The sequence below is a fragment of the Lathamus discolor genome, chromosome 19 (assembly GCF_037157495.1).
Source record: "Lathamus discolor isolate bLatDis1 chromosome 19, bLatDis1.hap1, whole genome shotgun sequence".
Lineage (NCBI taxonomy): Eukaryota > Metazoa > Chordata > Aves > Psittaciformes > Psittacidae > Lathamus > Lathamus discolor.
This window is the reverse complement of record NC_088902.1, coordinates 2,199,361-2,221,901: the sequence shown is the minus strand read 5'-3', so window position 1 is coordinate 2,221,901 and position 22,541 is coordinate 2,199,361. Positions and strand designations below refer to the sequence as shown.

The following is a 22,541-nucleotide window of genomic DNA, read 5'->3' as shown; positions in this document are numbered from 1 at the left end:
ACTGCCTTTAGTTTATTTCCTCCCCTTAAATAAATATATATATATATACAGTATTAAATCAACATTTATGTGTGTGTATATATATTTATCCAATGCTCTCACAACAAACCTTTCTTTTGAAGAGGGCACGCAGACCTGAGTTTCTTTTCTTCTTTTCCAGTAACTAAGTATAATAAGCACTGGTATTTTTGTACAAAAACCCCCAAAATACAAAACAAAAGACTATTATGTGGTATGCATGACATTAAAACAAAAAAACAATGGTGGTTTCAAAGCAATATGTACCCTGGTGTGTTTGCCATATCCTAGAGTCCAGCTTCAAGTGCACCTGATCTGTAATGCATTTTGATATTAATCTCTATGTACAGTGTTTTGCATGTAATTTATATGGTTCTCGGGGAGAAAAACCAAACTTGAATGAATTGTCAGTTGGTGGCTTCTGAGACAACAGACTCCAAGCAAGGATAATAATCCAAGTGGAAGCAAAAGAGTGGTTGAGGGGTGGGAAAAGGGGGTACATAGAAATCTGCAGGGGGAGAAGGGTCCTGGTTTGGAATCAATAAAGCTTTGGCTGTTGAGCAGAAACACCGCGCAAAGTGCATCCAGAGAATAAAATGTGCCCACATGTACCTGATGTGTGTCCACCAGCTTGTGAAATCCATCCCGCATCCTCTCCTAGGATGCTCGGGCTTCCCGTCGGAGCAAGCTGGAGCGTGGAAGTGGGGCCTGCGGGGTGGGAAGAGGGATGGGGATCAAACGCATCCCATCCCTGTGCAAAGGCCAGCACTGGCTGTCAAGTGACATCCAAACCAGCGTGGCTGGGCTATGCACTGAGCAGCCCTGGAGCAAAGATCCTCCCTTGTCCCCTTCCCTGCTGGCACCTCTGAGGTGCTGCATGGTGGAAGTTGTGATCCCCAGCTCTTAGGGACCGGCTTTAAGCCATGTCCTCCCTCTGTGCTGGGACTGTTGTGCCTCCATAGAGGCCCGGATAAGGACAACGGGAAATAACCCCCCTGAAATACTCGATTCCCAAGTGTATTGATCGCACTGGAGCTGCTTGACCCCCTGCTTTCAATGGAGGGCTGGTTGCTCCTCTGGGTCTTTAGTAACAGCAAGGCCAAGCCATGAGGAGAAGATGGAGCTGGGGGAGGCTGAAGGGATGGGGTTCAATCCAAACCTTGCCCACACTGACCCTTGGAGCTGGGTGACACAAACAAGGTGGAAAAGCTTCACTGTGCAGCCTCAGCCCTGCTTTTATGGACAGTGCCCGTGCCATCTTGTACCACCCGGGACACCACGATGGAGGGAAGCTGAGGGAGGCAGGTTGAGGTCTATGGTCCACCATGGAGCCTCCCATGCACCTCTCTCCTTTGCCAGGACTTCAGAGGTGTCCCCAGGGCGAGCACTGGGAAAACAGGCTTAAAACATAACAGAGAGTCCAGCTTGGAAAGAGCAGCTCCGAGGTGAGGCATTGCCACCAGGAAGGAGATGGCTCCCTCAGACACCCCAGCCCGGCGCCATGATGGGCAGGGCGCACACCCTGGCTGGAAGCTGGGTGCAGGGCACAGCAGCCGGGCTAGAGAGGGAGGGGAAGGGGGAAAATTATCCCATTCCCACCGTGGAGAAGGGATTTGTCTGGAGCTAAAGGAAACTTGGGATTCGTCGGAGGAGAAAACGGCAAAAAACCCGCCCGCCCGCTTATTTGTTTACGCTTCCTGCCCGCCCGCCTTGTTTATCGGCGCCGCCCGCCCCTCTGTGCCTCCCCAGTGGGCGGAGCTCCGCCCCAGCCGGCTCCAGCGGCCGGAAGTGGCGGGCGTGAAGCCGCTCCGCCCGCCATCTTGGCAGCGGGTGCCTGAGGTTGCCCGTACGCCCGGCGCCATCTTTGAGGCTGGCAGCGGGGAAGGCAAGAGCCCGAGCGGCGGCTCCGGCGGATCGAGGTGACGCGGCGGCGACGGCGGCGGAGGCTGTCCCCTGGGGTTCGGTAAAGTCCCCGCTCGCCGGTAACTAGAGCCGTTCGTAGACCGCAGGGGCTGGGGAATGGCCTCTCACCAGCACCGGGTCCTCTGCGCTCCCCTCAGAGGAAGCAGGCCGCGGCCCCCGGGCCCGGCGGGGCGGGCGGCCCAGGCCGCGGCCCTGAGCCCTCCACAACGGGGTGTCTGCAGGCAGTGGAACGGGGGTGCTGGGGCGGTTCGGGTTCTCCGTAGACAGCGGGAGGGGGGAGGAAGCGTTCTCCCCGGCCTCGGCTCCGCGGGACTTTAGGGACGGGGAGTGCTTCCCCTGTGCTCGAGGTAGGCCCCAGGCCCCGCTCCCCCATTACAGGGCCGCAGCTCTCCTGTTCCCTACCCCGGCCCTCCCCTCCGCCGTCAGCCCTTCTGTAGGGCCTGGGTGTGCCCCCTCCGCCCCGTTCCGGTGGTCTCCGGGGAAACGGAATGCTTGGGCAGCGCCGGTGGGGTTCGGTTGTTCGAATTGAAGATCCGTGTGTAGGTGCTTTACAAATGTCCGCTTTTTCCAGTTAAACCCTTGTGCCTTCCTTCTGTAGCAATGCGTATAAGGGGCGTGCTGTAATGTAGTCATCTGACAAATTGCGCCTCCGTTTCCTAAAGGAACTAATTGCCTTCAGGATCTGACTAACTCTGGATGCACCCGGTTGTCATCTTAATTTCTCCTTTAGGTTGCTTAAAAGAACCCAATTGGGTGACATTTGTTGTTGTTTGTTAAGAATTGGATCCAAGAGGTTTCTGTTTTCTTACGTTGGTGTTCATAATGCAAGTGAAAAGTGATTTTTGCTGTTGCAGGGACCAGTGTTGGGAGCTCATGGAGTGTTCCCAGAGCTGGTGCTCTGGGGTGCATGCTGAGATGGAGCTCTGGGCCATCTGTGCTTCTAATATAAACCACTGTGTTATTTGGTTGTTGAAAGAAGATCTCCTGAGGACAGGGGGTTTTGAAAGGGTATCAGAAACACCACTGTGGCACACAGGTGAATTTGGACACACCTGAAAGTGCTCAAGCTGAACAGATAGGCTGGATTTCTTGCTGGATAGTAAGGTGTTCCAGGAGGAAAGCCAGTCTGGAGAAAACTTCCTCTTGCTGCCGCTTCTCAGCTCAAATGGCACCTTTCCAAATGGCTGCTTCCAGGGGAAATTGGTTCTTTTTGAGCTTTAATTCAACACTTGGGGAGGGAGATGAATCATCACAGTAAATTGCTGCCAGGGCCTAGTGTTGGTTTCAGCTAAAAGACCCTTGTTCCTTCTCTGAGTATCCCAGTCTCACCCAGGAGCAGCTGTAGCAGCTTTAGCAGTCTCCTTAGTTTGGAATTGATTCCTGATGGCCATTAGGACAACTAGGAGGAAAAGCTGATGGACAGAGAGAATAATAGAGAACCACCCACTAAAAATATATTAGAAGAGATTATGCATTAAGGGAAAGCCACCACATTAAAAATTGGTGCTATATAAAAATCAGTTAGGGATTTTGGACCTGCAGGTACTGTTACACCTGCGTGTGCTGCTGTCATGCCTGGTGTCTGAGCAGGGTGGAAGGAGCTTCCTTATGGACCATAGTCTATTAAAGCACCCACGGTTGCCTGGAAGAAGAGAAAAACTTCAGTTGTGGGGCACAAAAAGACCCCAAACGATCCAGGACAAGCCAGGTACTTGTCTGGGGACACTGACTCCTTGGTGACATCTCCATGCAGAGTGTGTCGGCCATCTCCCTGGTGATGTGCTAACAGTGGTGTTAGCAGCGGAAGGTTGATGTGTGTTCACAGCTCTCATGTTGGCAGTGATGCTGTGGCAGAGCCAGTGGGCTGGTGTTTCAGCTGGAAGAGGTGATGAGTGGACTGCAAATGTGCCTGGGGAAACGGGAACTATCAAAGAGATTGGCCATGTATATGGCTCATACTGGCACAGCCATTGAAGTTGCAGCAGTGGTGGATTCTGGAGCATCTAGAGAAGATAGAGGGGGTTTACTTCATGAAAGCAATACTGCCAAAAGCCTTTTGGTGCCAGAAATTAGGACAAATGCATCTGTTGTGTGGAACTTCTCAGTTGACCCCCAGCATACCTGGCACACACCTTGCAGTGTTGAGCAGGGACTTGCCTCAGCACTTCAGCAACACTTGCAGACCATATGTCGTGGACCTTTGTGATGGTGCTGCTGGTAACCTGAAGCTTGGGAAGCACTTCTGGATTTTTCTACTGTTCCATGTGAATTTTTGCTCTGTGAAGGTGATGTATTGAGCTAAGATAGGCTTAGTTGTGCTTTAACATCTCCAGGCGTGGTTGTTCCTGTTCCATCTTTGCCTACTGAGTGTGTGCCTTGTAGGAGAAAAGACATGAATCTTGGCCATGGGACTCAAGACTCTCAACCTCATGCTGCTCTGAAGGAGCTCAGATACAAAAATGCACTTAAATAACAGCTAAAAAGAACTATTATAAAACGCATTATTGAAGATACTCTTTTTGAAGGCCAACTTATTAGAAGTTCATACAGATTGTAGCACTAGACTGTCAGTTCTATTTCTAATGTGACCATATGGCATTGTAGAAGTGTCCTGGGTTCAGCAGTAGCAGTCAGGACAAGAAGAACCATTTTCCATGGCTTTGGAGAAAGCATAACACAAAAATACACATTTAACTGTTGATATGCGGACCCTGAACCAACCGTGGACAACCTGACGGTGATGGCCCACTGGAGATCTTTGGATACACTGCACTACCATAAGTCCTTTTTTAGAAAGCAGCTCCTTCCCCCTGGCTTTACTAAAACTTGTGCAGTAGGAAGTGTCCTACAAGAACCAAGTTACCAAATTCATGTGTGGCTTTCCCTTAATCGCTCACTGGCTTTCCAGCTCCTGACAACGCCACTGAGCTTGTGCATGCAGTGCTAGGCTAAAACTAATGATTTAGGACTTTGAGCACAGGAGAGCTGAGAACAGGTTAGGGGGGCACTTACGAGGTGCTGCAAAGGCACATCAAATTCTTCAGGGACTCCAGTGTTCAAACCATCTTCCACAGGATCACTTGAAGCAGGAAATTGCTGTTCAGTGAACCTTTCATTACCTTTTATGTGTTAAAGTGACTTTAAACCAGCAGAAGGTGGAGCAGCATCCTGCCCCGAGGGAGAATGGGGCTAATCTCAGTTTATTCCAGTAGTCCTAAGTGTCGGGTGCAGGATTCTTGGCCTGCAGGTGGAGGCCAGTGGAGAACTGTAGTTCTTAATCAACTGCTGCCATCAGTCCTTCTGGCTTTGCAGAGAATGTAGAAACTTTCAGCTCGAAGGTATTATTGTCACTCTTAGACTGGGAGATGGGTGAAACTGATTTTTTACAGAGCTCAGATCTGAATGCTTTGTCTTGGCCACATCACTAGATCCCTGCTTTGAATAATTCCTTCTGCATCTGTATTCAGTTCAGGGTTATTCTTTGACAGCCAGTCTGCTCTTTCAGGAGCAGACTGATTTGCCTCTTTTAAGGAAGAATATCCTCAATCAGATCCCTGAAGTGGCACATCTTCAAACAGAATTGCTCTAGTGAAGGGCAGCTGTGCCCTCCCGGTAGTAGTAACTCACACCACAACTCATGGCTCTGACTTTCAGAGATCACTATGAAAGATGATCCTGACTCAGTGGCAGAGGAAGCTGGGCCAATCCATCTGCTTTCACCTTTGCTTTTTTGGCTGGCAGCCTTGTGATCTTTGCTCTGCAAGGCTCTTGAGTGCTGTCACCCTCACTCAGCACATGCCTGCAATCCATGTTTAGGCAGCATTTAACAGCTAGAGTTGACTAGAAGAAATGTAAAGAGTAGGAATGTTGAGTATTCTGCTTCTGTTTTGGACAAACAAGCTTTTAGATTTACAGAGAGAGTGAGATGTTTTAGCAAGAGGTTGTTCTGCACTGCAGTTCCTTGTGCTTCTCCTTCCTTGTCATCCAACTTTTCCAGCAAACACTCTTGTTAAGCATCTTTATTATCTTTTAAGAGGTTTAGGGCACAAGGTAGAGCAGCAAGAGAGACTGTCCAAGTGAAATACTTCCTGCCTTATAACCAGAAAGTGCCCATAGGTAGATGCAGTAATACTTCCCTCATGCATTTGTTGGAGTGCAAAACCATCCTGTTCCCTTCTTGCTCCTTGATCCAGGACAAAGGCAGGGCAGCAAGCTAGAGGGTCAGACCAGGAAGTAGGGCTGTTTCTTCAGTTCCAAGAATGACAAGCTTGTAAAACAAACTACAGACTCTCCTTGTACATTTATCTTCCCTTGGTCAAAGGTAGACTTTATAAAATCCTGACCCCCACCCCTACTGCATCTGTAGTTCTTTTATTTTTCCTAAAGGAATTCAAAATCTCTTCAAACAAAATCTTTGATAGATTTCTGGAGGGGTAAAAATAAAAGGGTTTAAAATTCTCATCAGCTTCCATGAGAGACCTGCTGAGTGCTCCAGAGTTACTCATTTTTACTCAGAGTTTCAGGGGTTAGTTCAGTTGATCTCTGCTTAGTGCTCAGGTTGTGTGTTAACTGCTCCAAGATTGAAAAAAGAAACCAAAAGAGGTTTTAAGTTAACCTTTTTTTAAATGAAAGGATTATTTTTTGATTTTTGTGTGTGTGGGGGTGGGGGTGGGAAATTTGGTGGTTTTCTCTTGTGTTTCTTTTAAAGTTTTGCTTTTTTCCCATTCCTTAAACAAGATCCATTCACATTCTGAACAGCTCTTGAAGTCTGCTCAGGAATATAGAAGGCAGCAAGCAAAGTGCTGAGCTGCTCCAAGGGGATTTCTTTTCTCCCCCATGGTGGTGGATAAAGTAATGTTGCATTGTACAGGTGTCTCTCACTTCCTAGGGAAAAGAAATGCTTCTAGACTGTGAATTCCTTCCCATTTGTGTTTGAATGGCTCTGCTCAGCAAAGCAGTGGTCCTCAATTGCCATCTATTTCCTTGTTGGCTTGTGCAGACTTGAGAGTCGTGCTTGAAATCTCATTGAACTATCAATGGTATTTGGAACACGTTTGGAGAAAGGCTTCTTGGCAAGGCTCTCCGTGAAGGAGCACCAGTAATTTTTAGCAGTAGATGCACAGGGATCTGTATGACACCAAGTCTGTTTTGGAAGGTGCTAAAGGTCAAAAGCAAATAGTCCCATCGTTACTGAGGAAGGGGAGAAGCCCTTGCACTTAACCACTGCTCTTATTCCCTCTGTCAAGCGGTCAAAACCCAGTAACTAATATGAGAACCCAACTTTTGCTCTCTTTATTTTAGATTTGGGAAAATTCCCTGCCAAAAAAAAAAAAACCATATCCTGGGAAATTCACTAGTGTTTGTGTGAGTAAAAAGGTTCCAACCTTTTATTCTTAATTTGTAAGAACTATTTCATTCAGTTTTGTCCAAAAGACTTGGAAACACTGTACAGAAATGTGCAGCATTTTAGTGAAAGGGGTCAGAATCACTTAAAATTGAACTTTATCTGGTCTGGTTGCAGGTTTTATGGCATTTAGTATCTTAAATAAGAATCACAGCTTCTGACTTCATATGAAAAAAAACCCAAATTGCTTATAGCTAAATAAAATTAGTTCAGCTCTGGTGGCACCAAAAATTCATCCCTGTTAAATTGGACCTAAGCCATTGTTCCAAGCCTCCCATTATCTTACACCAGTGGCTAATGATGGATATATGGATTAGGGAACAGCATATGATGGCAAATTCATAGTGTTTGCTCTGCTGTGAAAAGAAAACAAACTCTTTCCTAAAACCAAAGGAATTCCAAATTGTTAGTATCATGCAGCCATGCCACTGGCCAAGTGAACATTTCCCTGCTTCTCAAAGCTTGTCATACCCTGACCTGCTGCCTTCCTGCTGGTGATTGATTGCAGCTCGACGTGGCTGATGGGGACTCAGAGCTGTTCTCCACTCGGATATCATACGACATGTACTGTGCATGTGTGTGTGTGTGTTTCCACTGTATGCATGTACAGACCTATGCATCTTTGTGTGCTGGCCTCAGATCACTCCTGTTCCATATTTCTTTCTATAAAAAGCATCAGCCTCAAAGGCGTAGTCATCAAAATATTCTGTAGATCTTTGATTTTTGCCAGTTCCCTCCAAATGAGAGACTTTGTTTGCATTCCTCTGTGGCAGATAGCCCCAGATTCACATTTTTCCTCTCACCTTTCCTAACTTTGTTACCCCTCACTCTTGCTGTGTGTATAAACACGGATGTGTATGGATATACATATTTGTGGATTTATACACACAAAGTCTGTTTTTTGCTGTACAGGTCATAAAGATGGGGGAAGATTTTTGTGTTTTCTTAATAGGTGAAGAAATCTTGAAGACCAGAAATTGCAACTTTACTGCATTTTAAATTAAAAACCAAACCAAATTAAAATGGCAATTGCCCGGCTGTGGAAGATGGAGCCTCATTTTTGCAGCCACTTTGAATCACAAGTTCATCTTTAAATGCCCTGGGTTGTTTTTTTTTTTTTGTTTTTTTTTGTTTTTTTTTTTTTCCTCTTTTTTTTGGTTTTTTCCTGTTTTGAAGAGCTAACTAACCCTGGCTGTCTCCAGTCTGACAGCATTCCAATGGACTTGCTTCCTCCATTAGTTGTAAGATGTTTAAAAACACATCCTATGTTTGAATTGTGGATGAGAGGTTCCCTTGGCAATGTGAGGAGGAAAAGTCTTTCTACCCCTTTATTATTAATTCACGGATTCAGTGTTGGTTCGGCCTACAGGAGAAGTTAACTGGAAGTCTTTGAAGATCAGTATCTTTGCTGAAGTTGGCCAGGTATGTGAACAGGGAGATCTGTGGGGATGGGAATAGAAAGCTTACTGTGTCAGTTATATTTTATAAGAATTACTAGTTAACCATTGACTGATAACTCAAATGTATGACCACATTTTTAAGACTTGGGCTTCCAGCAGTAGTGTCTTGTGCTCTAAGGCATGTAACTATTGCTAAGGACATGGAAGAAAATGCTTGCTGACAAAACCCATGCAGCTTCCTATAGTATTGGGATAGTTTTGTAACCAGCTGATTTCAAGATGTTGTCCCCTTCTAAGAGACTAATTTGGTTAACCAGAAGCCGCTGGAAGAATGCTCATTCCTCCATTATTTTTTACTTATGCCTTCCTTTAGGGTTACTTTTAAAAAGAAGATTTCACTGATCAAGCCAGTAGAAGATTTCAGTCCAAGAAAGTGAAGCCAGCTTCAGACTGGAAGACTGGAGGAAGTCCCTATTGAGTGAACCTGTAGAACTATACTAAGGCTTTATCCATTATGTCTAACCAAGGAGATGACTGCTACTTCTATTTCTATTCCACGTGTAACAAGGTATGTTTGGGTTTCTTTTGCTTTGGGCTCGATTTCTTTTCTCTTTGTAGTTTTAAGAGAGGAGTGGGAAGAAACCCACAGACACCTTTTAACTTAATAAGCAGTTAGTCTTGGCTGCCAGTTCTGAGATCATGGGCATCTTTTTTAGGCTGTACTGTTTCATTTACCTTTTTGATTCCCTTTTGCCTCCAGGGAGACAGCTGCTCCTTCCGCCACTGCGAAGCTGCTCTGGGAAATGAAACAGTCTGCACACTCTGGCAAGAGGGTCGCTGTTTCAGGAATATCTGCAGGTTCAGACACATGGAAATCGATGTGAGTGTTTGCCTAAAGATATGTTCTCAAAATAAATCGCTGAAAGCAGTTTTCGATTGCTGTAGGTGGACTGAATGTGCTTTTACATTGCTTTAAAATGATGCTGGGGGCAGGAGGAAGTTGGGAAAGGAAAAGATCAATTTCTTACACATATCACAGCACAAAACTATTGTATTAGGTGCTGACATTATGCTCTTAAGATGAAACAGCAACTACATTGATCTGACTGCTTAAATGTAGTAGAGCAGGGTGGTAGCAAGCAGCCTGCACTCATCTCCTGAGGGCTGGGCTTCATAGTGGCCCCTGGATTTCATCTGATGCCATTCTAACCTCTTGGGGTAGTACAGGGTAGGGAGAGAAAACATGGGAAGGAACCAAGGCTCTGAAGATAAACTTTGGTAGATTTAACTGGGCAATTGAAGACATTTTTCCTTCTGAATAATCCCAGTATTTCACACGTTGTATCAGTTTATCCCATGTGAATTGATGTGTGAGAGTGCCTGTCTGCTCAAACTGGGTAGGAAAGGTAGGCAATATGTTGTTGGTACAGCTAAGCTTAGCTAAGGCTAAATTGTTATAGCTAAAATACTTCTAGTGATAAATTGACCTTTGAAGTGATGTTTCAGCACTGCACAGCCTGTCTCTGGTCCACTTGTGGTGGGAAATGTCTCTTTGCAAATCAAGGTGAGTGTCACCATGAGCTTTGCTTTCTTTTTGTCCTCAGAAGAAACGCAGTGAGATTCCTTGCTACTGGGAGAACCAGCCAGTGGGCTGCCAAAAATCCAACTGCGCTTTTCATCACACCAAAGGACGTTACGTTGATGGACTCTTCTTACCTCCGAGCAAAAGTGAGTTTCTTGGGTCTTTCTTCTTGAAAGACTAAGTAGTTAATCTTGAGTATTGTTTATGAGTGGGTGCAATGCCATAGAACACATAAAGGAACTTCTAGTTTATGAGTGCAAGGAGAAGGCTGCAGTCAGGTGCTTAGCTAAACAGCATGTCATTCTGGTATTTAATCTTTTCTTTCATGCTCAGCTTCTCTGTGCTTTGTGGGATCTTTGCCTTTCAGGTTGCTTTCCCCTCATTTAATCCTTTCTGGGTGGTGGGGCTTGAGATCTGTGCATGAAGGGAAACATTGCTCATAGTGTAACCTGGGTTGGGGAATAGGAAACTCTGAATTCAGTAGTCAGGTGGATTATCTGCCGTATCTACACAGTGAGTGCAACATTGGGGTCAAAGTTCTAAATGGCTGCATAAGAGCTGCTCTTCCTCTTCCTCTAGCTACACTTCCAAGTCCACCTGAGTCTGTGGAAGATGATGCTAAAATGCCTCAGATGTCACTGCAGCAAAACAAACTTTCTGTTCAGTCAAATCCCTCTCCCCAACTGAGGGGGGTGATGAAAGTGGAAAACTCTGAAAATGTCCCAAGTCCTACACATCCCCCAGTTGTAATCAATGCTGCAGATGATGATGAAGATGATGATGGTGAGCATTTTTTCTCTTAAGTGAATGTGTAAATCACAGAATACCTGAATTGTGTAGTGGATCATGGAGTGAAATGTCGTCGGGTGAGCTGCATAAGCATGAGAAATCCTATCTAATCCATATTCTGCAAATGAATAGGTTTATTTTTGCTTTTCAGACCAGCTTTCTGAAGAAGGGGATGACATTAAAATGGCCATCCAGCAGCCAACAACAGAAACCCATAATGGATTGCGGATAATTTCTACTAGGAAATCCAGTGCTAATTCCAAGCAAGGTATCCCAACAGCTCTAATAGGGGGGATTGGAAGGAGAATTTCACAATGAACTCAAAAGTATGTTCTAAAACTACATTAGAACACAGGGTCAGCAGTCAGGTATTCCCGTGAGCTCATTCCTGTCTAATGATGTCACACGTACCTTGCTCAGACAAGTAAACTCCTTCTTGTTTACTTCTACAGAACAAAATAGAGCCACAGAGTGGAGTTGAAAAGCCTGCAAATGTGTCCTTCCAAGCAGTAGAACGCCATATCTAATGACAGGGGAATCTAATGTAGATGGATTAAAATATTGCAAACTGTAGGTTTTACCCTGTAAGGTGGGAGGAGATAGGTGCCAATTCCTTACCAAAGTGCCATCTGTTGTATGGCTTTTTTTTTTTACTTGAGAGGAGTGTTGGCAGGGTTTATTCAAAACACTCTGGGAAGGTTCTGAGCTGGTAGAAGCCGGAGGCTCTGTGTGTGCCTTTCAGCCTCAGTTTCTCAGAGCCTGGTTTGTGTTTTCAGATGATAATTTGAATTTTGGAATAAAAACGCTTGAAGAAATCAAATTGAAGAAACTAAAGGAGAAAACAAAAAAACAAGGTGGTGAGTTCATAGCCCCTATTTCCTTCACTTCTGCCTTTTCTTATCCTTTTGATATTCCCTGGATAGTTAGTTGGCTGTGCAGTGGGGAATACAACCCTTTGCGGTGTTGGGGCCAGGATGGGAGATGATTGCAGCTGAGAGTTGCTTGAGGGCCAGAATTCCATGTTTAGCTGGAGGCCTTGAGCTACTTTGGCATGCAGCCTGTTTTCTTAAGCTCAGAGAGCTGGTATTCTAGGTTGGAAGTCCAAGGGCAAATCGGAGGCAAAGTGCACTGGTCATTGTGCGTTTGACAGGAGTGAATAACTAATGGCTGTGGTCTTTGTGATAGTTCTGTTTGGTTGGATTCTTTTCCTAAACATCCTTCTGTTTGCTTGCTCTGATCCAGAAGGTCCTTCGGGAATTTCTGTTCATCCTCTCCAGTCTCGGACTATTCCTGTGCCAGAAAAGGAGAATGTACGGACAGTAGTGAGAACTGTGACACTGTCTGCAAAGCAAGGTAACAGTGAATACTCTTATTGTCATTTCATGGCTCCTAAACCAAAAGTTTAACTAGTAACGAGTCTAATTCAGACACGTTAGCCTGCTGGTTGAATTTTTCTCATTAAAACCATGCTTTTGTCCTTAAAGGAAAAGACTTAGCATTTGTAGGTGCTCAGTTGTGCTGCAGTAAAAGACCAAGAAGTGTTTTTAACAACCTGACTTCAAGCCATAGCTAATCATGCATTAGCACCATCCTACTCAAACGTGCTTAATTTGACTTCAGTTGAGAAGTTGAGTGAGATTTGTGAATGAGTGCATGTGTTGACAGCGTGTGACAGGATTGGTGCTGGGGTTAAGTGCAGAGAGAGAAGTTGATGTCAAAACAAGTGTCAGTGTGCAAATGAAGGGATAACTGGGGACAAACGGAAAGGGAAGACCTCTAGAAGATGGTGTTATACAGGTAGCCAGTTTCTGAAACGTTGAAGAGGCTGACAGTGGCAGTTGCATACAGTAGGGATATGAGTGATATAAATGGTAGTGTTTAAATCCACACAAATACCTTTTAAAGGCAAAAAGGTGTAGAACTGCTACTGGTAGCCATTCATTTATGTTGTTTTGGCTACAAGAAGCCAAAGACATGTCTTTTGGGGACATGGGCTAGAAAGACAATGCTTTTACTGGCTTCTGGTTTCTGTGTGCTAGAGATTACCCTTTGTTTTAGGGGAGGAGCCTGTGATTCAGCTCAACATTGGTGAGAGACTGGGCAAACGGAAAGCCTCCACAGGTAAGAGCTTTTTGCAAGTTGTGGTTTGGGTGCCCTTATCTAAATGTGACTGGGTTTGAGGGGTTTTATTTGCTGTATGAAGCAGGAAAATACATTTGGAAGAGATCTGTACTGGCTGCAGAAACGTCAAATTGTTTTAGCAACTGAGAGGCAAATACAAGAAAATGTACCTGGAAGAACTGAAATTTGTGGCTGAGTGTTCTCAAATCCTCCTCCAGATAAATGTTCTTAAAGTATTTCTTGTTTCCTGTCTCTTTGAAGCTGCTAAAAGTGTCATTCCACTGAAGCGCAACCTTGCTGAAAGGCTGGGGAAGAAGATAGACATGCTGGAGAATGCTGACAAAGCCCCCAAGAGAGGTACAGCCACTAACCTGACATCTGGATTTGATGCGCAGATTGTCTGGATTAGGTTTTCTGTTTGTCTTTTCTTCTAATGGTTCTTTGTGTGTCTTGGTTGAGGGCTTGAGGTAACTTGGAATCCCAGTGATGTCCTGTCTCATTTCAAAGTGTGAACACAAAATCGAGGTTTATGCAGTCTCCCTGACTCTTTCTTTTCTGTCTTGTAGTTCAAGTCCCCAAGTCTCTGAAGGAGAGGCTAGGATTGCCCTCTGAACAGACCAGCACAGAGACAGGTAATAACTGGGTATTAAATAGGCCTTCTCCTTTTCTCTTCCCATGAACTTCCAGACAGCCCTAAAAGTGAATTTAAGTGATCTGCCTGATTGATTCCTCTTGCTCGAGAGCTGAACCTGCCCTGCTGGCTGATGTCAGAGATCTGTCTCTGGCTCTGTGTGTGCTTTCCACTTGTGCCTCAAGGTTTCATGTTCCTGCTGCGAGCCATCAGAAGCTGCAGGATGCTTAAGCACAAGTGGAATAGAACCACTGCCAGGGGCAGGGGTTTGAGATGCTGACAGAGAAAGACAGCCTGAGAAAGTAACAAAGTAAAATACACTGATGGGGCTATCTCTGGATAGCACTGGTTTGCAAAAATACAGGTGGCTTAAAGGAGGAGAAGGTTACGCAGAATGATACTGTCTTAAAAGTGCATTCTTGGGAACACCCAAACCTGTTTTTCCTTAGTACTGTAACAAATGTGGGGGGCTTTACATCTTGTTGGACTCTCTTGAAATCTGGATGCTTTTCTTTGATGATGCCAGAGAAGGCTGCTAAGCCGGCAGGAGAGTTCCACGTGAAAACACTGGAAGAAATTCGCCTTGAGAGAGCTTCTCAGCGACGAGGAGAACCTCCAGCTAAAGCCCAGGCTGAAGGACGTTGTAAAGCAGAAGATCCCAACTTGGGGGCAAAACCTTCCCCTGCAGTTCGCATCAAAACTTTCTCAGGAGCTCTGGCTGAAAAAAACCAGAAGCGATTGGAAGAAGAGAAGCAAAAACCAGAAGAGCTTCCTCCCAAGACAAAAGCTGAGGGAGAGCCCAGGAAGCAGAGTGTGCTGGCTCCCTCTGTGCCCAGCAGAGTGCCTCTGGCAGAGCCAGCGGGGAAAGCCAAGCCAGGGGAAGTGCGTATTAAAACCTTGGAGGAAATCAAGCAGGAGAAAGCTCTGCGGCTGCAGCAGAGTGGAGAAAATGTGCCAGCTCCACCAGCACAACCTGAACCTGCCCCGACAGGGAGGAGATTGCTACGGATCACCAAGCTGATAGGTAATGGTTTGGTACCTGCTTTCCCTGTTAAGCAAATCCAGTTTGCTTAGGATTCTTGTTGTTTTTTCCCTCTGTGTATACTAAAGGATAAAAGAGTTAAGGCTACAAAGGTAAAAAAAGTACCGAAATATCCAACCCTAATATTTCCCATGAATTGCATAAGTTTTCTGGATTTCTCACTGGAGACTTTGTTCATTGAGGAGCTTTGTAATTGAATTCCTCTCTTCTGGGTTTTTTTTCTGCTGTTATATGAGATCTTCCCTGTGCTGAATCCACGTTTACCTTCCTCTTTGGCATGTGTTAACTTCCTGATGTGTGTGTTTGTGAGCACATATCAACATAATGTGAGGGCCGTATTTTTTTTGTCCAAAATGACAAAGCATTAAAGATCTCATTGTTAAGATGATATAACCCATGTAAAGAGATAATGTGATAGAGAGGAAGAGAGGTCCAGTGCTGCTGGGATTGTTTGCTGTAGCCTCTCTCTTTGTCCCATTATTAGCCAGGGAGAAACAAACACGCCAGGGAGGCAAAGGGAGCCAGGTTGCTTTACTTCTTTTGTTGCTAAAATCATTACTGTTTTGTTCTTGTTTTAAAGCACCTGGAAGAGAAGAAAAGAAGGTGGTGGAATTGAGCAGGGCTTCTCCCAAAGCTGTCTCTACACCTGCAGAGGTGAGTCCTTTGTGAAGACATACATATATTCATACCATTTCTGGTAAGTTTTGTTACATTTTGTTTGCACCTCACTGCATGCTCTGCTCTTCCCACGTTTGGTAAGTGCTGCAGTGAAGCCGTCTGTTGCTTTCATAGTGTTTCCAGACAACACTGAGATCTTCAAGCTTTGAATTAATCTGCTTGCACCTGACAGTGCATAAGAAACCCAGTTAAGAGCAGATAAAATCTGTGAGGTTAATGTGGAGGGAATGGTTTTGTTCAAGTTTCTCTCACTTAAAAAGAATATAATAAATTACAGCTAGAGCCTTCTGCTCTATTAAAGCAGCTTGCTGTGTTGGGAGTTGCAGGTTTTTGTATTCCCATAGCAAAGCAGCATGGATCTTGTTACAGGCGCATGGTATGGAAAAAAGGTCAGATCTGAATGGTCGTAACATGCGCTGTTCCACATGGAGCCATTTCAGAGGGATTGCCACTCACGTTTTCTTTTTGTTTTATTAGTCCATTGCTTTTGTTTCTTTCCAGCTCTCTGATCAGAACACAACTAATTCTAAAGTTCAAGTGAAGAACCTTGAAGAGATAATGAGGGAGAAGCGGCAACTGAAACACCACCAAGAAGAGAAGCTTCAGAAGGAAGCAGCTTCTGTGCCGCCTTCTGTTGAAAAACCCATCAAGGACAAAACCCCACCATCAGGGAGCCCTGAAGCTTCAGGGCCAGCGCATCACCTTGTGAAGAAGACATTGGTGAAACCTCTGGAAGATGGGGTTGAAAGCCCAGGGAAAGAAGCTGCTGTATCACCAGGGAAACAGGCAGCTCCACTCCAGGAACGGAAAGCTAAGAGTAGGTGTTGAGACTGTGTTAAAGAGTTCCTTTAGGTCTTGTTTTGAAAGAAGATGGCAGTTTTCATGTTGTAACTGACTCCTTTCTGTAACTTCTCTGATCCTTTTTATGACTTGCTGGTAAATAAGGGTTTACTGTGTGGAAAGTACTGCTGAAAATCTGGGCAATGACAGTATAATGTAGTGGCCAAATCTGTTTAACTAGAAGGATGATGGAACTGATAGGAGAGAACTTCTTGGTTATTTTTCTTCTCCAGAGGCAGAGCAAGGCTGATGATGTTCTTCTTTTTCCTCTAGCCAAATCCAAGGCGTGCCTGAAGGCTCCGGATGGGAAAACCACCTCTCCCACAAAGCATGCCCTGAAGCGTAAGGCAGCCGAGAGTCATCCCTCTGCTGTGGCAGCTGTGAAGCCCTTGAGTACCACTGGTGGTGACACAAAGGAGCCTCCAGCTAGAAAAGCAGCTGTGGTAAGGACAGTGTCTGAAGCAGTAGTGTATCCCTGCTAAAATGTATGCCCAAGTTTTACCATCCTCTTGGAGAATAAATGCAAGATCGCAATGTTTTACAGGTCTCTGTTCCCTTTGATATCCCAAAGTACTCTGTCAGATGGCTGTATTGCCATCCTGCTTTTTATTGGGTGAATAGCAGTGCTTCCATTAATACTCTGCTGGGATTCTCTGTGGTGAGAAGGATTTTGTCCATTAATGCTGTGTTCTTAAAGACACACAGTCATTAGTAAACTTGAGCTTATCATAGAATTGTGGAATGGTTTGTGTTGGAAGGGACTTTAAAGCACATCTGGTTCCAACCCTCTGCCGTGGGCAGGGACACCTTCCACTAGAGCAGCTTGCTCCAAGCCCCGTCCAGCCTGGCTTTGAGCAATGCCAGGGATGGGGCAGCCACAGCTTCTCTGGGCACCCCATGCCAGTGTTCATGATGTATATTGAGTGAATCCTAACTTCAGGAGTGCTTTGGTTCAGCAGTGCCAAGGGAGAAGCAGCAGAGGAGGAATCTACAAAGCAGTCTTTTACCTGTGTATCATAAGAACTGTCTTGCTTCTTCCTAGGCCATTGTTCCTGCTTTGCCAGAGGACAGCCTCAGCTCCATACCAAGGGGAGAAAAACCCCAACCCAGGTAACAACCACCACTTGTTCTTTTTCTTGATCATTGTGTCTTTCACATGAAACATAAGGGTTTTTTTCACATGTGGAAAAAGCGGAGGTTTGAGATAAGGAATCCAAAGGAGCAACTAATCTGCAACAATTGTCTAGCAGCCAGCAGAAATACTTAGATTCTTTTCTTCCAATGCTGGAGGTTGGGACAGCCTTTCAGTGAGTTTGTGGGGTTTCTGAATGCCTCCAGAGGTCAACTTCTTAACTTTTTTACAGTCAAATTAGTAAAGGTCTCTGGCCACAAAATGGAACATTCTTTGCCAGGTTCTGTCTTCATGGAGAGATCCCCAGACAGAAAGATGTACCTGCTGATACCGTCAGCCCTAAAAGTAGCCTTAGATTAATGGTGTAACCATGTGTAAAGTTGAGGTGTAGGGGAGGGATTAATGAAGTTTAAAGAGCTGGTTTGCAGAAACCATCTCTCTGGTTAAGTAATGCCATACACTGATTCACTCTCTCTTGTTCTTCAAGCCCTGAGCTGCACATGGGAAGCCAGGCAGGCTCTGGGGCTCAGTCAGAGCTCTCAAGCTCAACTTCAACTTCAACTTCGTCCCAAGTGGCAGTGAAGACGCGCCGGCTGAGCTCCACTGGGGCTGGGAAAGCACCTTTGTCTGTAGAAGATGACTTTGAGAAGCTGATTTGGGAAATCTCAGGAGGCAAACTGGAAGCAGAAATTGATCTGGACCCAGGGAAGGATGAGGATGACCTCCTCTTGGAACTGTCAGAGATGATTGACAGCTGAACTGCAGGATCTTAACATTAAAACAAACACAAAAAAAAAGAAACTAAGAAATTAAAACTCTATTTTTCTGCTGGATACCCAGAGGTGATGATCCTTTTTGTAGCTGAGGCTTTGCAATGAGTCTTAAAGCACAGTTGAACTGGTAGAAATGGGCAGTATCTGCACTCAGTTGTCCTACATTTCCCTGCTGGTCAGAGTCAAGGTCCTGTGCATCCATTCTGTGACTGTCAGTGGCTGCTGTTGACATTCGGAGGACAAAGCACTTGTTTCTTCTGGGACAGAGAGCTCCCCAGCTGCAGACTCTGGTGGTTGTGACTGATGTACTGGTGCAGTGATTCTCTGAAGGCTTAAACCTAAAGCTTCTTCCTTCCTTCTTTCCCCCCTCCTCCTTGACAAACCTCAACGTTCAGCACGTTTCAAAGCCTTGGTAGTCTCATTTCTTGGACAATTGCTATCTAAAGCCTGGAGTTACTATGTCAACTCTTGAGTTTTATTTATGTATGTTATCATTTGGACTTTAATCTGTTAGGGTAACTTAATGCAAATAGCGAGGTGGGAGGGAGCAGGATAATGAAGTGGTTTGGACCAAATGTGCTGCCAGGGGCGGTGGTTGGGCGCAGTCCATCCTCAGGGATGATAACGACACCAGTGTGAAAAGCAGCAGCTCTGCAGCACAGCTCCACACCCCCCTCCTGCTTTGTTATACTGTACCAAAGCTGGGGGGGGGACAGTGCATTTTGCTGATGTGAATCCTGGTAGGATTTTGGGATGGGTTGTCGGGATTCCTCTGCAGGAAACTGATGAAGGAAGGATTGGTTTAAGTGCCTCTCTGTTCCAAGAATCACTCCCCTGAACTGCTGGATCATCTGGGAGGTGGCGGCTGCTCGGACGCGTGTTGAAGCACTGCTGTGGCACCAACTTATAGGGGAGCATCCTCCTTGGAAGCTGGTACTGCTGTGGGACCACAACCACATTGCTGCTGCCTGGGAATGTCCCAGGGATCCTCCCTCAGCCCCTGCTCCACCACCAAGGCTTGCGCTCCGGGTCGATACAGGAACTGGAGCCAGGACAGGGGGTTTGAATCTCCCTTTGTGACCCCTAAGACAATAGCTGAGACCGGGGTCTGTGCCCCCCCAGTGCTCACTTTCTGTGGCACATAGATTTTTCAGTTATTACCTTGAGTTTTTGAAGGACTTCACTCTCTTCCTGCTCTCCCATGAAGCTGTCGGGGCCCTCAGGTGTTCACTGCACCCAGTTGTAGATACTTTCTCTTTGGAAGAAAACGCTTGTGTGCTTTGATAATCCACTGTGACGTCTTTGTTCCGAGAGGAGGAAAAAGGTTGGAAACCAAACTCCAGGAACCTGCTGTTGAGGCTCTGCAAGCGTTCACCCATCCCTTCCCCTGCTGAAGGACAGAGGGGCTGCAGCGAGGAAGAGCACGAGCGCTGGGTGAGGAAGGGTCTGGCCCCGGAGGTGCGGGTTGATGTACACCATGCTCTGTGTAAATATTTTATTCTCCCCTTTTATATTTGTATTGTATTTAAGGCAGTGAATGCCCCGCCGCCTCCACCCCCCTTGCACTGTTCCACGCAACAGCAGTTAACAGTGTTTTTAATAAACCTGCCATAGGAGCTGTGTCCCTGAGTGCTCATGGGGCCCAAAGACGCTAGGGAGGGGGTAGGTCGGTGGGGGTGATAAGGGGCTACGGTGGGGATGAGGGGGTGCCAAGGGAGCTATAGAGGGGTGGATATGGGGGTGGCAAGGGAGCCACCCCTTATCCGGAGCAGTAGAGACGGCAGTCCTCCCGCCTTCCTAGAGCGGCCGGGTCCTCCAGCATCCCACAGTTCCGTGCGCGGCGGCTTCCTGTGGCGGCAGCGTGTGGCGGCCCGGGGAGCAGCCATGGCGTACCGCGGGCAGGGCCAGAAGGTGCAGAAGGTGATGGTGCAGCCCATCGTATCCTTCCTGCGGCCGGTGGGGGGGACGGGAGGGCGGCGGGGAGTGGGGGGGGGTTATTGTGGCAGTGCCGAGTCCTTAACGCCCCGCTGCAGAACCTCATCTTCCGCTACCTGCAGAACGTGAGTACCGGGGCCTGTGTGAGGGGACGGTCGGGAGCGGGGCCGAGGCGGGGTCCGTTGTTAGGTGGGGTCCGGGAGGGGACCCGGGCGCTCCCGTTTGGGTGCGGGAGCAGAGCCGCTCGTTCCGGGCTCAGGCTCACACGAAGCTGAGTTAAGGTGGAACAAGGCGTTTGATCCTGGTGCTGTTCTCCGGTGCTGGGTTCCAAACGGGTGTCACGCCTTAAAAACCGTGTGAGAGACCCAGCGCCGAGCGCTGCGGTGCCTCTTGGGGGTCAGAATCGCTTAATGCATAGAACAGAACTGTTTGGTGTGATCATGATGTGATCCCTTTTGTTCCCTTCCTCCTCCATCGCTTTGCAGAGGTCCAGGATCCAGGTCTGGCTTTATGAGCAGGTGAACATGCGGATTGAAGGCTGCATCATTGTGAGTATCCTGATGTCCTCGTGGGCTTGCATAGAGTGGGGGTTATATCTTTCTTTTCACGTTCATCAAACTGTGTCAGGAAAAACTAGTGCTGGAGGGGCGGAAACGCTTCGTGTCTCTCCAGTGAATAGTCTTAGTGGTCAGGTCAGCACAGGTAATGGTTTGTATCCTTGTTGTTGAAGTTTAGACCAGGGGCCTCAGCTCCCTGCCTGTTTTATCCCTCATTTTTAGGGTTTTGATGAATACATGAACTTGGTGCTGGACGATGCGGAGGAGATTCACTCCAAAACAAAGTCAAGGAAGCAGCTGGGTAAGCCTGTGGGGGTGACCTGGAGCCTGAGCTTCCCTTCAGCCACACTTCAGAGCACAAAACACACATTTGCGAGGTTGAGTTTAGGGTACAGGGAGCAGACAGTGGCCAGGTCTTGGTTCCTGGGCTGGTGGTTTTGGTTGAGAGCCTGTCTCTGCCCCAGACTTGCTTTTGTCTTTCCAAAGTGACAGCATTGGGGCTGCATAGGCAGCTCTCAGCACCTCGGGCGCTTGCTGTGGTGTCACCAAATCAAAGCTGAGAACCACCAGAGTGCTGGTATTTAACCCTCCCTGACGAGCACAAGCAGTAGTGTGGGATGAGCAGCAAGTCCAGGCTCTTGGTGGGGACAGAGCTGCTGCTCAGGCACCCGGTGCAGGAGGGGAGGTTGTGTCTGATGTGTTACAGTGTGAATTGGGTCTGTGGGGTTGCTCACACCTAGCAGTGCAGCCGTGTGGGGCTCTGTTTCTGATCAGCACCTGGTCTCTTGTCGTGGAGGTGACCTCTCGCAGTCCCCTTGGCTGGTGTGAAATGGTTTTTGGAAGGTATGAGGTTATTGGCAGAGTTTGTCTCATTTCCTTTCTCTGTGTTGCAGGTCGGATCATGTTGAAAGGGGACAATATCACCCTGCTGCAAAGCGTTTCTAACTAGGATGTGTTGTTCTTCACTTAGAACAACGGTTCCAGTGCTTCAGAGGGAATAAAGAGCTGGTGGGAGCAGGACCAGCTCATAGAGAGGGCGTTCTGTATAGCTGGGGTCACTGGCAGGGCTGAAACCTGCCCCTTCCCTTGTGTCAGTGATTTTGGGTTTTGTAGTTTGAAACAGTGATGATGTGCGTCACAAATAAACGTTTTTCACAGTAAATGTAAAGGGAAATGTGGTGGTTTTCTGCCTCAGGCCCTCCCCTGAGGAGAGAAGGGGGAGAAACGTACTCAGGGTGGTGTTTCACTATGGATCTGTGATAGATGTTTGTGTGTTCTGGGATGTTCCAGCTGTGTTGGAACAAGGTGGGCTCCTCCATAAGTGATGTGTGGTCCTGCAGCTCGCATAGCTCTAGTGAGGGGCTTGGGGCTGGGCTGTAGGGATGCAGCATTTCTAAACTTCACTGGTAGGAAGGCTCCTAAAATCACTTGTGTCTGCAAGTCAGGGCAGCTGCTTTGGATTAAATCTCTCTTGCTTTTTTGGGCACTCTCTTGATTAAGTAAATTGGGATATCAGACGTATCGGTTGGGTTTTATCATGTTGGTTTATTTTCATCACCCGCTTGAGGATCTGGTGGTTCTATTTAAGGCCCCACAAGAGCTGAATTGCTTATCACATGGAACAAAGCGATGTTCTCTCACTTATGTGGGACTGTTGGCCCCTCTACTGCTTTTCTGATGGAAAGAGAGAAAAGGAAGAGTTTGGCTGTAGTTGTT

General features: G+C 46.6%; 2 protein-coding genes across 7 annotated transcripts; both read left to right on the top strand.

Moving 5' to 3' along the window:
* Nucleotides 1-1,834: 1,834 nt before the first annotated feature.
* On the top strand, nt 1,835-19,949 carry ZC3H11A (zinc finger CCCH-type containing 11A). Of its 5 annotated transcripts, XM_065698028.1 has the most exons (19): nt 1,835-2,000; nt 7,243-7,305; nt 8,715-8,767; nt 9,119-9,313; nt 9,506-9,625; nt 10,350-10,473; nt 10,907-11,110; nt 11,268-11,384; nt 11,893-11,973; nt 12,359-12,469; nt 13,175-13,237; nt 13,499-13,594; nt 13,804-13,869; nt 14,395-14,892; nt 15,491-15,564; nt 16,090-16,405; nt 16,702-16,871; nt 17,471-17,538; nt 18,048-19,949. In XM_065698028.1, exons 4-19 carry the CDS (start codon nt 9,260-9,262, stop codon nt 18,316-18,318), a joined length of 2,433 nt encoding a protein of 810 aa, XP_065554100.1. In that variant the 5' UTR covers nt 1,835-2,000; nt 7,243-7,305; nt 8,715-8,767; nt 9,119-9,259; the 3' UTR covers nt 18,319-19,949. The 5 variants fall into 5 exon arrangements, with proteins under 5 accessions (XP_065554100.1, XP_065554102.1, XP_065554099.1 ...); XM_065698030.1 differs by lacking the exon at nt 7,243-7,305 and having other exon boundaries at nt 1,835-1,981; XM_065698027.1 differs by lacking the exon at nt 7,243-7,305.
* Nucleotides 19,678-21,987, top strand: SNRPE (small nuclear ribonucleoprotein polypeptide E). Of its 2 annotated transcripts, XM_065698032.1 has the most exons (6): nt 19,678-19,767; nt 20,135-20,271; nt 20,367-20,393; nt 20,754-20,816; nt 21,048-21,126; nt 21,719-21,987. In XM_065698032.1, exons 2-6 carry the CDS (start codon nt 20,218-20,220, stop codon nt 21,772-21,774), a joined length of 279 nt encoding a protein of 92 aa, XP_065554104.1. In that variant the 5' UTR covers nt 19,678-19,767; nt 20,135-20,217; the 3' UTR covers nt 21,775-21,987. The 2 variants fall into 2 exon arrangements, with proteins under 2 accessions (XP_065554104.1, XP_065554105.1); XM_065698033.1 differs by lacking the exon at nt 20,367-20,393 and having other exon boundaries at nt 20,135-20,253.
* Nucleotides 21,988-22,541: the final 554 nt, after the last annotated feature.

Coding starts and splice junctions, on each gene's coding strand:
- ZC3H11A (XM_065698030.1), top strand. CDS start 9,260: ATGTCTAACCAAGGAGATGACTGCTACTTCTATTTCTATTCCACGTGT. Junction 15,565..16,089: donor CTGTCTCTACACCTGCAGAG/GTGAGTCCTTTG, acceptor GTTTCTTTCCAG/CTCTCTGATCAGAACACAAC. Junction 16,406..16,701: donor CCAGGAACGGAAAGCTAAGA/GTAGGTGTTGAG, acceptor TTTTTCCTCTAG/CCAAATCCAAGGCGTGCCTG.
- SNRPE (XM_065698032.1), top strand. CDS start 20,218: ATGGCGTACCGCGGGCAGGGCCAGAAGGTGCAGAAGGTGATGGTGCAG. Junction 20,272..20,366: donor AGGTGATGGTGCAGCCCATC/GTATCCTTCCTG, acceptor GCCCCGCTGCAG/AACCTCATCTTCCGCTACCT. Junction 21,127..21,718: donor AAAGTCAAGGAAGCAGCTGG/GTAAGCCTGTGG, acceptor TCTGTGTTGCAG/GTCGGATCATGTTGAAAGGG.